At 38.9% G+C, this 16,544-nt stretch overlaps 1 protein-coding gene across 1 annotated transcript in view; it reads left to right on the forward strand.

Annotated features, from left to right (window-relative positions):
* mettl22 (methyltransferase 22, Kin17 lysine) overlaps positions 1-16,544 on the forward strand; it is an 88,487-nt gene that overhangs the window by 12,584 nt on the left and 59,359 nt on the right. The window contains 2 exon segments of the mRNA XM_062439380.1: positions 11,543-11,685; positions 12,507-12,547. Of these exon segments, the coding sequence (XP_062295364.1) occupies positions 11,543-11,685; positions 12,507-12,547 (184 nt within the window).

Consider the following 16,544-nt stretch of genomic DNA (forward strand, 5'->3'; position numbering starts at 1 on the left):
TTGGTTGGTAGCTAACGTTAGCCGTCTTGCTAGGGCCAGCTGCTGCTCGTGATGGCAATGTAGCATACTGGACGGGATGATGTACACCAGGGCAGGAATTTCACAATTCACACGCAATTTGTCCTTGTGCCCTTGAAAAAAATATCTGCCCTGAGGCCACAGTGGCCTTCATGCCCCCACCCGCACTGCCCCAGTTGATTTTTTGTTGGTTTTCTAGGCTGCCTCTTGGCCGGAACTGCTGTGTCCGACTGTCTGATTTTGACCCTGAACACATCTGTAGCTCTCTGTACCTCCCGCTAGCATAACACAGACACGCTAACAGTGATATTAAGTTTAAGGAAACAAACACAGACCGCTGGTTAAAACATAAATCTACATCATCTGAGGCGGAACTTGCTCAGAAAAAAACAGCGGAGGCCGAAAAACTAATGAAAACAGTGCCATGTGATGTCAACATTAACAACCTTAACCCTCAAATGGGTAACTGTGACGTTACAAGTTTCAGGCTAACCGGCTCAGAGTATATGAACGGCTCCAACTAAACAGGTGATATTAGCAGCGCAATGTGTAAAATGCTGCAGTGCTGCGCATTTTGTTACAAAACATCAATTTTAAGTCACTCAGAAGTTTCTCATTCAACAGACCTGAAGAGAAGAGTGAGGCAGATTCAACAAAAGTGTGATGCTAATGCTACTGAAGCTTAATATAACTACTTAACTGTATAATACTATATAACTTGTAATTACTATAAAATACAGTTCAGAGAATAAATTAACTATATAAGATAGACTCAATGGCTTAACCTGTGCAATCTAATTTAATCTAATACAGCAGCTCTGCTATAAATTCTACATTTATGAAGCTTAAATACATTTTTTGACAAGAAGGTGAATATTCTGCTTTATGTTCATTATTGAGTGATTGTGGTGTATTAGGGTGCATCATATTGAATGGTGTTCCTAATATTTTGTCCACTCCATTAACATACATGAGGAGGGCAAAATATTAAGAACACCTTTCAATGTAATGCACCCAAGTACACCACCACCACCACTTAGTATGACCTCAGTAATAAACAAAGTAGAATTATCACTTTTTTGACAATGTCAACAAAAACTGAAAATGTATAAACTTTAAAAAAAGGGCAGAATTTATAGCAGAGCTGTTGTATTGGATTGAATTATATTGCACATGTTCCTAATGAAGTTGCAGGTGACTGTAGTTCAGAGAATAAAACTACTAAAGTATATACTAAATAACTAATTACTATGTAATATAGTTCAGAGAACACCTTAAATTGCAGGAAAGTGACAGAATACAATCTGCGGTAAGAATAGGACAAAGTGTGACCTATAGTTCCCCCTAACAAATTAAAATCCCCCCTATATGAAGCATTTATGGGGGGGAATCCCCCCTATTTTGAAAAATGAATTTCAGGCCCTGTACATCATCAGTGGTGGGTTTGATTCGAGCCTGTCATGAACTGCTTGGACGGGTTATAATGACAGTTTGACACCAATCTTTCACCGGCTAACCAGGAGACTTCATCAAACGCACCCCCCACCCTCTTGTGATTAAAAAGTGTAGGAGATGTTTCTTTACCTGCTTGACAGTTTCAAATGAGACTCCAATCTTCCTCAGAAGCGTCATTAGTCCTTAAATGTAATTCATTATGGACGTGGACTTACAATCATTGTTTTATTTTATGGCCTTGGTGCCCTGGCATTTGGCCTTTGTGCCCTCAAAAAATTGCCAACACAAAAGGCCAAGTGGCCTTGCCTCTAAAATGACGAAATTCCAGGCCTGATGTACACGCAAATGATCATGAAGATTTGTTGTTTGTCCATCTTTGCATTACTACAAATCTTGCATACCACTTCAGATGTGTCTCTTGGTTCTCCTCTCTCGTTTGGCTGAAACCAAAAGTACTGCCAGATGGGCGAAGTAGTTCCTTTTTTACTGACCAAGTTTGCTGCTGCCGCCATTATGCAAGGAGTTGCAATCGTCAATGATAAATATGTTTCCTTTTTTTTTTTTTTTTATAACTTTTTTCTCAATCTTCTGATTGGTGGACGACCGCTCTACCTCCTGAGCCACAGCTGCCCACAGATAAAATATTTAAATTATCTCACAGTGTAATACAAAATACATCACTGATTCCTTCACATTCAGATGGGAAAAACATTTTCAGCATAGTGTGGCATTGATTTATCTGATCCTTACAGCCTAGTGATACACCTACCCATTGGAGATGAGCTGGGAAACAGAAGGCAGAAGGAATAGCTCCATCTCTGATCCTGACTGTCTGACTTGTTCTATCAAAGTCCTCCGTTCTGAAATGCTCACTGCACAGCATTGATGACGGGCTAGCAGAAAACCCTTCCCTTCTGAGAGCTGTTTCCCACTGCTTTCTCAGCCCTTTATCTTTGGGAAACCTACATAGTATGAGTACTTAGTTTGGGTCAATTTAGTTGAATAAGATTGACTTCTTAGTTGTTTGGAGGCTGGTTTCATCGCGGGAATTCATAGTATTATGCGCGGGACTTTGCAGTATTATCCACAAAGTAAGCAAATTCTGTTCTCAAAATAATGTTATAATGACCAAATACAATCAAAAGTAATTGTTCAGTCTTACCTGTGAAAGATAATCCCGTGGGATCTGGTTTCAACTGTAAAATGGTTCGTACAGTAGAAGAAGATGGTTAGTAGAAGGAGAGGGAAAGATGAGTACAAAGGAAAGCTGACCCACGGCGGGGTTTTGCGATCGGAGAGAGAGAAATGGCAGCTTTATCCACCGATAAATTGCAGCACAGCTAAGCGGCTATGCCCACGTTATCTGGTCCTTTAACTTGATAAAGCAGCCCTTGGTAGTACCTTTATCAGTCACTCGCTTGGACGAAGGGACAAAAGTCTCCCCTCACTTGTTGACTATGAAAGGCGAAGCCTTCTTCGCGTTGCCTGATTTTGAAGACTCGCGTGTCAGCGGACTGAAGTGACGTCAGGTGCCTCACAGCCAAGGAGGGACGAGGATCAAAGGGGATTATGGGATGTTGAGTTCAGCCTGATTTGACCCCAGGCTGGGGGGGAAGGGGGCAGAGAGCCCTCCTTGGTGCTTTTCCTTTGTTTGAGTACAAAGGCCACTCAAATCAGGATTTTTTCATTCCATGTAGGCCTCTAGAAGACAAAGCAGGCCTATGTGCTCTCAATCCACCCCAACATTAAGTCGAGGCCCAACAGCAAAAATTAACGCTGTGACAAAAAATGTTTTGTCATCCAAAATTCAAACTCAAATGAGAGGGTAGTTAAATTTGACACATGGTTCAGAGGATGTCGCACACAGAATTATAATACCATAGTAACTACATACTCAATTTCTGCTGGCCCCATGCATCCCAGTATATTTAGAAAATGCAACAGAGGACTGGAGGGTAACATCTTGATATCTTGTTCAAGGTTTTATATGTAACTATTGAGAAGCTATTTGCATAATTTGTGTTTTTTATGCCAAACTCTCGTACAGTAACTGTATGAAAGGCTACTCCCCCCGGAGAAACATGTCATTAGGAGGGATTCCCACCTGCAAATAACAATATAAAGAGCTGTCACATGAAGACCATTGGCATGCATGCACCATAATACATTCATTAGTTTGATGAGGTTAGTAGAAATGTCGTGTGTCCAGTGCTACTTTGTTTTTCTGCATCAGTTTTTTTTTAATGGTAAATGATAAATGGACTATAATTATTATTTAGCGCTTTTCTAGTCGTTACGACCACTCAAAGCGCTTTTACATTCTCTATCCCCCATTCATACACATTCATACACTGATAGCAGGGGCTACCACACAGGGTACCAACCTGCTCATCAGGAGGAGACTAACCATTCATTCTCATTCATACACCGTTGGCACAGCAACGGGAGCAATTTGGGGTTAAGTGTCTTGCCCAAGGACACATCGACATGTGGAGGAGCCGGGAATCAAACCACCAGTCTTCCAATTGGCGCCCCCCTTTATATGCACATTGATTTTATTTACGGCTGCTGCACATCTCCTGTTCAAACGGACCAATTTGCCTCACAATGCTAAAATACAACAAGCCAATTTTAAAATAAAACTGACATTACTTTGTAGAAATCTGTTTTCACTTTGACATTAGGGAGTTGTTTTTTGTCTATTCTTTAAAAAAAAAGCCAAATTATATTGACTAGGATTCAATTTATAAAAGTGGAAAAGAACCTAGGGGGTGAATACTTTTTATAGGCACTGTACATCAAAAAAAAATAATTTTCCACTTTAATTTTTATTGAGAATTTTTCCTTTACAAAGGTGCAACTACTCAATCAAAATAATATTAAAACAAGTAAAAAACACATAAAAAAACACATGGGAGTCACTTTCAAAGCAATCTGTCCATATTCCATTTTCTTTTCCTCAATCAAGTTTTTTGTTTTGTCGTTGTTCAGTCATAAATATTGTCCATCTCATCCATTTCTCTTTGAACTGAGCTTCCTGTAGCCTTAATCGGTGTATCATTTTTTCCATTGTGTAGATTTCCTCTACCAGGTGAGTCCATTGTTCTTGTGTAGGGATGTCTTCCCTTCCCCATTTCTTCGTGATAGCTTTCTTAGCTGCTGTTAGTAATATTTTTACCATGTATCTGTCCTTCGTTCTTATATTTTCTTCACATAGGTTACACAAATACAATACCATACAAGACATTGGAATCTTATATCCAAGTATTTTCAACAATGCATTGTGTAACATTTTCCAGAACCGTCTGATTTTATCACATTTCCAGGAAATGTGCGAGTGATCCACATTCATTATTCCACAGTCTCTCCAACAAGGCATATTTTTGTTCAACTGTTTACTCTTGATTTTGGGTGAAATAAAAAACGTATCAGATTTTTCCAGGAGAACTCCCTCCAGATCCGTGAATTAGTGGATGTGTGGTGTATTTTCCACATGTTTAGCCACTCTTCATCTGTGATTTTTATCTTAAATTCTGATTCCAATCTTTCTTTTATGTATTTAGTTGAGTGTTTATTTGATATTAATTTTTTATATAACCCGGAAACAATTCTAACTTTGTTTTCTTTGTATGTATTGATTATGAGTTGGATCACACCATTCACTTCTCTGGAGGGGTCCATCCTGATCTCTTTCAGAAAGTAATCTCTAAGTTGTAGGTACCTATAGAATTCCTGTTTATCCAAATCAAATTTTTCTTTTATATTTTGGAAACTCTCCAGCTGCCCGTTCTTCACTAGCACACACCACACTGTGATTCCCTTGGTTGTCCACTGCTTAAACCCTTTATCATATCTAGCTGGTTTGAATTTGCTATCATATGCTACCCATTTTAATGAATTAGCGTCTTTTTGAATCTTATATTTTTTTATTATGCTGAACCATAATTTTAGTGTGAACATCGTTATTGGGTTTATTTGGTTTTTAATCACCTTGTATGTGTCTTCATCTCCTATAATACTCTGTACTGGGTATTCACCAAGCTGTGTTTCCAACTCTTTCCACTTTGCAGTGTAATCTGGTTTGCACCATCCAACAACATACCTCAGCTGGGCTGCATGGAAGTATGCTTTCAAATTGGGAAGTCCCATCCCACCTTCTTCTTTTGGCAGCTGGAGAGTCTCCAATCTTATTCTAGGTCTTTTTCCACCCCAAACAAACCGTTAAATTATTCTATTCCAGCTCATAAACTGAGACTGTGGGACCTCTACTGGTAGGGATTGGAACAGGTACAAAAGCCTTGGTAAAACATTCATCCTGATTATCTGAATTCGTGAGCTGAGATCTAGTGTTAGTGTAGACCATCTTTCAATATCTTTTTGTATTTCCTGATTTATCTTTCCATAGTTTGATTCATATAATTTGGATAATTCTTTTGTGATTGTGACCCCCAAATATTCAATTCCCTTAAGTTTCCAATTAAGTTTAAATAATTCTTGGATCTCTTTTGGTGGACTATAGTTAAGCGCTAATATTTGTGTCTTTGCAACATTTATTTTATATCCTGAGTGTCCAAATGCTTCCAAAAGTTTCATCAATGCAGGTAATGATTCATTTGGGCGTTCGAGGTAGGTTATGACGTCATCTGCGAAAAGTCCTATTTTTTGTTCTACGTCATTTACCACCACTCCTTTGATCTCTTGTTCCTGTCTTATAGCCTACGCAAGCGGCTCTATAAAAAGGGCAAATAGAGTGGGTGATAGACAGCATCCTTGCCTCGTTGATCTCTGTAATTTAATTTTGTCTGTCAGGCTCCCATTGACTTTAATTCTTGCAGTTGGTTGTTGATAGAGTGTCTTTATGCACTGTATTGATTTATTACTAAAGCCAAATCTCTCTAACACTTTATATAGAAATTTCCAATTGACACAATCGAAAGCTTTCTCTGCGTCAATACTTACTAATACAGTGCTCTTCTTGCTTGTTCCACTACGTGTAGTGTTCTTCTAATGTTGTCATGTGTCTGGCGTCCTCTTATAAATCCTGTTTGATCTTCCTCTATTATTTCTGGTATAAAGGAGTTCAGTCGTTTAGAGATTATTGTTGTATATATTTTATAGTCAACATTTAATATTGAGATAGGTCTATAGCTTGCACAGTGTTCTTTGTCCTTTCCCTGTTTCGGAATGACTGTAATTATTGCCTCAGCCCATGATGGGGGTATTTTATTGTTTTGGCGAGTCCAATTAAAAGAGGCAAGGAGCAGTGGTGTCAGCTCTTCTCCAAACATCCTATACCACTCTGCTGGGCATCCATCGCTCCCTGGTGATTTATTGTTTTTCAATGTATTTATTGCATCTTTTACCTCCTCCAGTGTAATCTCTGCTGTTAATTTATAATTTTTTGTACGTCCAATTGAGGGTAGGTCTAGCATCTCCAGGAATGCAATCATATCATTCTCTTCTGCAGATGCAGGTTGTGTATATAGGTCTTGGTAATATCTTTGGAAGATATTTTCAATACCATCCGGAGTAGATACTATCTCACCTGTATGGGGATCTTTAATTTTGTATATATTACTAATTGCTTGTTGTTTTCTTATACGCTTTGCCAGTATTTTAGTGGCCTTTGAACCCACTTCATGGTAGACCAGTTTAAAATATTTATTCTTTTCTTCTTCTTCTTTTCAATTTCGTCCAATAGTATGTCATTAATTTTTGTTTTTGTTTCTTTAATTTGTTGACTTATCTTGGAGTCATTAGTATTTTGGTATTCCTGTTCCAATTCCCTTAACTTTTCATTATGCATTCATTAGGCCTCCACTTTAGCTCTTTCTGCATGTGCAGTTTCAGCTATCAGTTTTCCTCTGATGACTGCCTTCATGGCATCCCAAATAATCGTTGGGTCTACAGTGCCATTGTTATTTTCTTCTATCTATCTTTCGATTTCCGTTTTTACCTTCTTCCTTGTTTGATCATTATTCATAATTCCCAGATTAAGTCTCCATACTGTATGGCGTCTTCTACTGTTTAAATTTATTGTTAAATAGAGTGGGTTATGGTCTGACACATCTGCGCCCCCTATCCTGCACTCTCGTACCATATGGTTATCTTCTACATTCATAAAAAAGTAATCTATCCTTGAATGGACTTTATGTGCTGCAGAGTAATGCGTGAAGTCTTTTTCTAGGGGGTGTAGATTCCTCCAAACATCAATCATCCCCATCTCCTCCAAGGATATGTTTATGAATCTTGTCAAATGCATTTTATTCTTTTTGAGACTAGTTGTATCTATTTTGTGGTCTCTAATAACATTTAGGTCTCCCCCACAGACCAAAATACCTCCTGTTTCTGCTATGATGTCATCAAATAGACATTTAAAAAAGGATTTGTCACTTTCCGGAGGTGCATATATGTTTACTAGTGTTACTAGTTCATTCTCTACTCTTCCTTTTATTATAACGTATCTTCCTTCCTTATCCCTGCATTCCTTCTCAAGGTCAAACTTAGTTGTATTTGGTATCAGTATCACTACTCCTCGTCTACATCCTCCTTTAAATGAACTATGGTATAAGTTCCTGTAGCCATATTTTTTAAGTTTATTATGTTCTGATTGTGACAGGTGGGTCTCCTGAAGAAAAATTATGTGCTTTTTCTTTTTTAAGTTTTGTCATGACCTTTTGTCTTTTAATTGGACTATTTAGACCATTTACATTCAACGACATTATTTTGATATGATTAGTCATCATTTTGTTTTGCTATTAATTGTAAGTATACTCCCAAACATTTCTGAACAAAACACTCATGAACAGTAAATATAACAACATGAACCAAAACAATTGTGACTTCAGACAATGGGGTGAACTGTGCCCCGAGTCCCCGTTGGTGGGTGAAGGGGAAATCCTCATCTCTCATGGGGGCCCCTTCCTAGACTTGATTAGACGTCTGGAAACGTATTTGTTTTTCTTTGAGCACCTTTTTAATGCCCACATATGACCTCCGTTTCTGGACGACTTCAGCAGGATAATCGTGATCAAAAAAGATCTGCTTATTTCCTACTTGTATTTTTTTCTTCCATGCCGTCTGCAGGATCATTTCTTTTGTCTCAAACTTGAGAAAGTTGACTATAATGGACCTGGGTGGTGCATTCGGGCTTGGTTTCTGTGCCAGAGCGCGGTGTGCTCTCTGGATGTGGAGCTCCGTTCCTTCAGGTAGCTGTAGCTCTGTTTTTAGCAGCTGGTCTACGTACTTGCTAGTGGAGTTCTCCTCCGTCTCCTCTGGAACACCGAAAATACGGATATTGTTCCGTCTTGACCTCCCCTCGAGGTCGGTTACCTTTTCCTGCATCTTGCGTGTCTGCTCCTGCATTTCCATCATCACTTCTCCCGCGTCTATTTTCCACTCTTCCAGCTCTGCTATGCGCTCCTGTGCCTCGGCCATAGTCGCCTTCTGTGTCTGTAGCTCGTTTATATTATCTGTTAGCTTGCGCTCGATTTCTTGTTGAAGAGTGGTGATTTCTTCTTTCATTTCTTTTTTCAACTCGTCTTTTAGCGTGTTCAGTTCGTGTCCTATCTCTTGTTTAAGGTCTTTTATATCTTTGCTAATTGTAGCCAGCCCGACTCGCAGGGTCTCATTGTGGTCTTGACCGTCCATTTTCTCTGCTGCGTCGTCCTCGTGCTCTCTATCTTTGCTTTCAGAGGTCGTCTCGGGTAGCTTCTCAGTTTCGGGTAGTTTCTCAGCTTTTTCTTGCTTCTGGTTAGTTTTTCCTGTCCTTCGGTTACCTTTCCCACCCATAATATACCTTTCAGACGTCGAGTTAAACCTTATGGTGGGTTTTTTTATGTCCGACTTGGGAGAGTAGTTGACTTCACGTCTGCTCACTTGGCCATCTTCCCGGAAGTCCCCACATCAAAATTTTTTACCTTCCCCCTTGCATATATCCTCTCAGGCCCCACCTGCACATGCTCTTGTACCCTTGGACATAGCCTTCAACCACCTACTGCATCCCATTCCTCCTTTGTCACAGCACATAATGTGACCAACCCAGCAGCACAGCCTCCTCCTGTGTCCCGTGCTACTTTGTTTTGCTGCGTCAGTTTAAAAAAAAAAAAGTGCATTGATTTATATACAGCTGCTGCACGTAGCCTGTTCAAACGGACCAATTTGCCTCACAATCATAAAATACAACAAGCCAACTCTAAAATAAAACTTTACTGATGCTGCTCAAATCCACCTGTGGCACGTGGAATGTTAATAATAACGATAAAAATGATAATAATGATAATAACAATGATAATTAGGAGATCAAGGTAAAATAAAATGGGATGATTTATTCGTAACAGATCAACCGCCGTGCTAATAATAAAAGGTTATAGATATTTACTCTGTAGAGATATTTTGGTTTTCAGAGATGGGTTTACACGTTTGTGTATCTTACCATTTGTGTTTTTGTGTAGTTTGGCTGCTTTGCTATAATAAACCTGTCTGGAGATGGTGAGGCTCTCTCAGGTCAGTAGCTGCCGGTGTTCGTACTGTTGGAAAGCTTGGCATGGAGCAAAAGCCTCCATCCTCCATAGGTCCCACATATAATAATGTAATGCCTCCGCCTCGTGCCAAAGGAAGACAAAAACAAACAAACGTCACTGGGTTACTGGCAAGGCTTACGTTGCGTGTGTCATGAACCCAACCAATACACATTTGCCCCAAACCGTACCGAGCGGGACAGATTTTTTTAATGAACTGTTCCACCCCTATTTAACACATATTTTTGAGATGACATAGCTCATGTTTCCATACTTTCAACGATTAAGATCCTGCTGAGTTGACCCGTTACTCCATGACTTAACAAAAAGATTTTAAAGAGAACCAAAACTGTAATTAAAAGATAAATAAACGAATACAAACGGGCCACAGCGTTTGTGTGGTGCACAGCTGCATGCACAGTGATCTGACGGGAGGAGATGCAAAAATATGCAGCACAAAACCAATTGTTGGTGTTTTTGTGTAAAATTGGATCTCAGAACCATGTCTGCTTCTGGAGGAAAGCCGCTCCGTTGCCACTTAGTGATTTTATCAACAAGAAAAGCGTCTGAACATCTGTGGTTAAAACATCTGTATTGATCTGTTAATGAATGTGGGTGATTCTTACAGTGTCTGTTATCCACAGCTGGTTATACTGTAGGACTGATGTGTTGATAATTGTGCAGCCTCTGAGATGCTGCACAGAGCACAATGCCATTACACACAGCAGCTCACTGTTCATTTAATCAGCTGATGACACCAGGCTGCTGCAGTAAAACCGCACACACCTCTACACCCATCAGATTGGTCAGTTATAACTCCATATTCTTCCTTTTTATGAATGACACGTGTGTTAGCAGCTCATCATCCAACTGACTTTTCAGCAAATGTAACTCGTGTTTTATTCTTGAAACACATTGCTTGACCAACGCACTTATAATAGCAATCTAATCTAATTTATGATTCTTACCATTTATTTATGTAGTAGTTAAGTAATCTAAAGTCTAACAACGCTAATTATGTCCTAGACATGTCACTAAATCCAGTAAAGTTTCATGTTAAGCTGTGTCCCAGTTTCCACTCTTGCCACAGTTCATGTATTTGCTGGTTTAAATATTTACATTCCATTTTAGTTGACATTATCTCATTACTATGATCGAAGTTTTAAAGCAAAAGACACTGCAGTTGCTATTCGGGGTACTCACTGACTGACTGACCTGTCTGTCTGTACGTCTGTCTGCATGTCTGTCTGTACGTACCAGACAGAAAAAAATGTTTCCTTCTGATAATCCATACCCAAACAATAAATCCAAAAGAAGACTGAAGCTACAACTGTCTCAATCCAACACCTCCCATAGTCTGCGCTTCTCGTCATGGGGCAGTTGGAGGCATCCTTACCACAGAGCTCCTCTCCAACTAGCAATACTTGTCATAAATCCTCATCTTGAACCACAACCCTCTGAAGTCCCTTCTGAAGTTGTGTACATTTGCATGGTAGATATACCAAGTAAAGTTGGTATAACTATTTAAAACTATTCTTATGATTCCCCAGACTGCAGAAAAACCCTATGGTGGATATTGGTCGAGACTTGGTCTGTCCCATCATTCTCAAACAGTCCAACCCTGAACTGGAACAAGAAGAAGAGAATACTAATGATGAAGTTAATACGTACTTCAAAGACATCATTAGGATTGGTAAGACTACATTTTGTAATCTTTTCTTTTCTTTTCATCATTATCTTGGTTATCATGAATACTACATAAAAGTAAATCTCTCTTTGACTCTGACAAATATTTTAACACAAGATTTAGTTCATAAAGGTCCTGAAGTTTCATAAAGTGTGTCTCTCAGGTTTTGTTTAAGGGGGGCCCTCAGCCAGAGGCCTAAGGTTAGCTAGCCAGCTAACATAAGGGATGGGTGTCGTGAGGATTTTTTCTTTTGGCTTTTACATTAGGTCTACTAAAACATTGGGTTTTTAAAACTATTTTGTAAAAATAATAAATTCGGAACAGGATTTGAATTAATTTTATATTTTAAATAAAACAAAAGATTGTTTCTAAAGAGGTAAGAGAAAAGTTTAACAGCACTATACAAACTCAATAATATCTCAGTCAGTCATTCATCCTGTCCTTTGTCCTCCTCCCTATAGAGACAGAACCCAACATGTCATTATCTTGAATACCATGCCCAGCAAACGTTTTCTTGGCAAGATACTGAAACCCAAATTGCTCCTGATGGCTGTGCCAACGGTGTATGAATGTGACTTGTAGTGTAAAGGTGCTTTGAGTGGTCAGAAGACTAGAAAAGTGCTTTATAAAAGAAGTCCATTTACCATTTATAAAGAACTGGACCAATTAAGAGTATCGATAAGTGTAGTAGTATCGATATCCCTCCTTTGTAGTGTCATGTCTCACTCAGAGTTTGGACTCTCATGAAATGCAGGTGCGTAAGTTTAGTGTACTATATTAAAGACACAGCCTGTGCATTTAAGTTATATATCCAATCTTTTTTACAGAGCACACTATGGCAACACCCCTGGAGGATGTCGGCAAACAGGTAGGTAACATTTCATCAACTCCTCCTTTTTCTCTCTCTCTCTCCCCTCATCATTAGCCCTCCATCGTCTGATTCTTCAATCACATGACGTGTAGTAGTTTTTCCATGTTAAACCTGGCTTTGTGAAGTGAGTGTTTGACCTTTTATCAAATATAAAAATGTGTATTAACTTAGAATTTTCTACGTGGTGTTAACTTTGAAAACAACAGCTTGAAACAATTCTTCCTCATATCATTTCGGAGGACCAGACTGGGTTTATCCAGGGCAGACAATCTTATTTTAACCTGAGACGATTGTTTAATATCATCTACTATTCTGACTCTTAACACTCCATCCCCAGAAGCAGTAATCTTGCTTGATGCTGAAAAGGCGTTTGATCGGGTCGAGTGGGATTATCTTTTTCATACACTTGGCAGGTTTGGTTTTGGCCCTGATTTCATTCAACTTATCAAGCTCATTTACACTGATCCCACTGCTTCAGTTTATACCAACAGTATCTCATCTGAGTACTTTCCAGTGAGTCCTTTACTTTTCGTTTTAGCTATAGAGCCACTTGCCATAGCTCTCAGATGCAGTAATAGTATACAAGGTATCTCACGTGGTGGCCTAACTCACACTGTCGTGCTTTATGCAGACGATTTGTTACTATATATCACTAACCCTATCACGTCTACCGCTGAAATCCTTAGAATCTTGCAGGAATTTGGAAACATATCTGGGTATAAACTAAATTTTAATAAAAGCGAATACTTCCCCATTAGTAGTAATGCTAGAGAATATCCCAATCTTCCGCAACCCTACCATCACTAGTTAATAATATTAAGTATAATATAATTGTAACTCAATCACTATGCATCGTAAATCAATTCAGAAAAGATGGGTATTCTGAATTTTCTGTTAACTCACCAATAATACATAATCATCTCTTTCAACCATCTTTTATTGGACAATGGCTTCATGGTATGACAAGGGCATTCATAGTATTGAGGACCTGTCATACCATGAAAATTCCAGAAAATTCGGTCTGACCAATAATCATTTTTTGCGATACTTGCAAATTAGAGAAAGCTAATTTTCCTACTCTTCCCTCTCCTTCCGGTTTGGATTCCCTATTAAGGGTCAATATGCTGAATAAGAGTAGAATATCATTTATTTATTCCTGTATCATGGATAGCTGTAACCTCTCTATTTCACATATTTGAGAACAGTGGGAAAATGACTTGGGGGTCCAGCTGTCCGATAAGGAATGGGATATGGCTCTTAGTAGAGTCCATTCTTCTTCCATATGTTCCAGACATGCTTTAATACAGTTTAAAGTGTTACATAGGTTACACTTCTCAAAAGCTAAATTAGCAAGAATATTTCCGAACGTAGATCCATTATGCAACAGATGTAAACAGACCCCGGCTACCTCCTATCATATGTTCTGGTCATGGACTTGTTCCTTTCTGGTCATCCTTTTTTGAAGTCATCTCTAATACTTATGCTTATAACATCTCACCTTCACCCTTGGTTGCTGTTTTTGGTTGTTTTTCTGATCCAACGGGATCTGTTCCCCCTGTTCATGTACAGAAGGTCATTGCCTTTCCTCCTTATTAGCTAGACACCTAATTTTATTTAAATGGAAGGCTGTTACTCCTCCATCACACCACCACTGGATTAGGGACGCAGTGTTTCCCATACATAGACCAATGTGTGGCGCGGCGCCACAGAATCAACACCCTGTTATTCTCGTACAAACACTTATTAGACCAATCGCACGAAAGTCTTCTAAAGTGTAGGAGCAGTTCACACTACATAAAACTACAAAGTGTGTGCTGCATCCTGCCGAGGGCAGCACGAAGCGCGCGTGCACACATATGCACGCGCACAAAAAACGATCGGTTTTCTATCGCTTTTGCGTCATATCAATGATATAATGTCACCGTGTGGATCATTAACCTTGTTGCAGTGTGCTACCTGGTTATAGTTAGTGAACTATCAGCTTCTACCTGCTCAGATCTCAGTCAGCAGCAGGAGATGAGGAGAGCAGCAGCTAGTAGCTATGTATGGAAGCCTAATGATGGTAAACGTAAAACTGGTAACTACAAAAATAAACCATTATTATTATTTATCTCTTATGTATTGTAAAAGCAACAGCTCAGGTCGATTGAACAACAGAAAATACCTCTTTTTGTGTAGCATATGTATGTTATTTTGTTAAAGGTATCAGAGATTAACATTTAGTTGTTTTGTTTAAATTATTATTTATAATTTAATATTACTTTAACAACTCAGGGACGTCCAAGCAGCAACATGTTGTTTGAGCACTTTTTTGCAATGTCAATTTGAAATAATGTTTTTTTTTTTTTTTGAATGAAGGGGTGGAAAAAATCTAAATTAAAAATAGATTGTTTTAATTGTTTGATTGTTTAAAAAAACCCCAATAAAAACAAAAACCGTAATACAGAGAAATATAACAGATAAAAGACCCAAATTAACAGATAAAAGACCCAATAAAGCGGCTATACTCCGCCAAAGGCCAAGGTGAACAAGTGCGTTTTAAGCAGGGTTTTAAAAGTGGAGAGGCTATTCGCAGTTCGCACAGTGGTAACACAGAGGTAATGCATTCCACAAAGTGGGAGCCGCAACTGCGAAGGCTCAATCTCCTCTAGTTTTTAAGAAGGATCGAGGAACGTCCAAGACCACCTGATTAGCTGACCTAAGGGCTCTGGAGGGCTGATGCAATTTAATAAGGTCAGACAGGTATTCCGGTTCCAGCCCATTCAGAGACTTAAAAACAAATAAAATAATCTTAAAATCAATCCTGTACCTAACCCCAGTTAGGAGACCAGCTGCAGGTGGTGACTGGTCAATGCCGACATACAGGGAGTTGCAATAATCTAAGTGAGATGTAATAAAAGCATGGATAACTTCTTCTTTTTTTCTTTTTTTTTAATTTACTTTTTTATTGACATTCAGCAACACCTGTATCATGTACATCCAATTCAATCATTAGGCACAGAGCATCAGCATGAATGTCCTTTCTTTTCTTTTCTTTTTTAAGGAATAAAAGAACCTAAATAAAGAAAAACATAACAGAAACATGAACTCGTAGGGAGTGAGGAAGATGGTTATTGCTACACACATCATATTATCCAAAGTTAACAGAGTCAAAGTCTGGCCTGCGTGGTGTTATATAGTCCATCCATTTCTTCCAGCGTGAAACAAACAAGTCCTTTTTGTAATTCACATCTGCAGTTAATCTCTCCATCCTGTATATGTCCATTGTGATTTCCATCCACATGTTCAATGTTGGGCTCTCCTGTGAAAGCCATTTTCTCGTGAAGGGCCTTTTTGCCTGCCACTAACAGAATATTAAACAAATATTTGTCTCTCTTTGGCCATCCTTCAGGCATGAGTCCAAAAAAATAAAGCTTTACTTTCCAGAAGCAGGTGACTCCCAAAAATGTATTGTATTGCATCATGTATTCCCTTCCAATAAGTTTTAATAACCCGACAGTTCCAAAAAACATGATAATGATTTGCATTTGTATTTCCACAGTTTCTCCAGCAAGCCGGGGAGTTACCTTTATAGTGGGATTTTTGGTAGGGTATAATAAAATATCTTATCAGGCTTTTCCAGCCAAATTCTCTCAACTCTGTGAACTGCTACATTTCCGTTGATATTCCCAGATGTTTACCCACTCTTCCTCCGTCAGATCTATTCCTCCCTCCATCTCCCATTTTGTTTTAACATATAGGGCCTGATTTACTAAGATCCCAAATAGTGGGTACTAAATTGCGTGCACGGTGCAATAGATTGCGCGTGCGTTTTTCGGGTGATCTACTAAGAATAATTGCGTAAATGAAAACAGGTGCAACGGGGTGGAGACAGCAGTATTTAAATGAGGGTTTTGCGTGTCTTTATGGAGAGTTTGGACGAGCAGAAAGCCCTCAAGCGCAAAATGAAATCTGATCAGGTTCTAGCGGAAGAGGTTAACAAATATATTGAGTT

The sequence above is a fragment of the Scomber scombrus genome, chromosome 18, assembly GCF_963691925.1.
Source record: "Scomber scombrus chromosome 18, fScoSco1.1, whole genome shotgun sequence".
In the NCBI taxonomy this organism is placed as follows: Eukaryota; Metazoa; Chordata; class Actinopteri; order Scombriformes; family Scombridae; genus Scomber; species Scomber scombrus.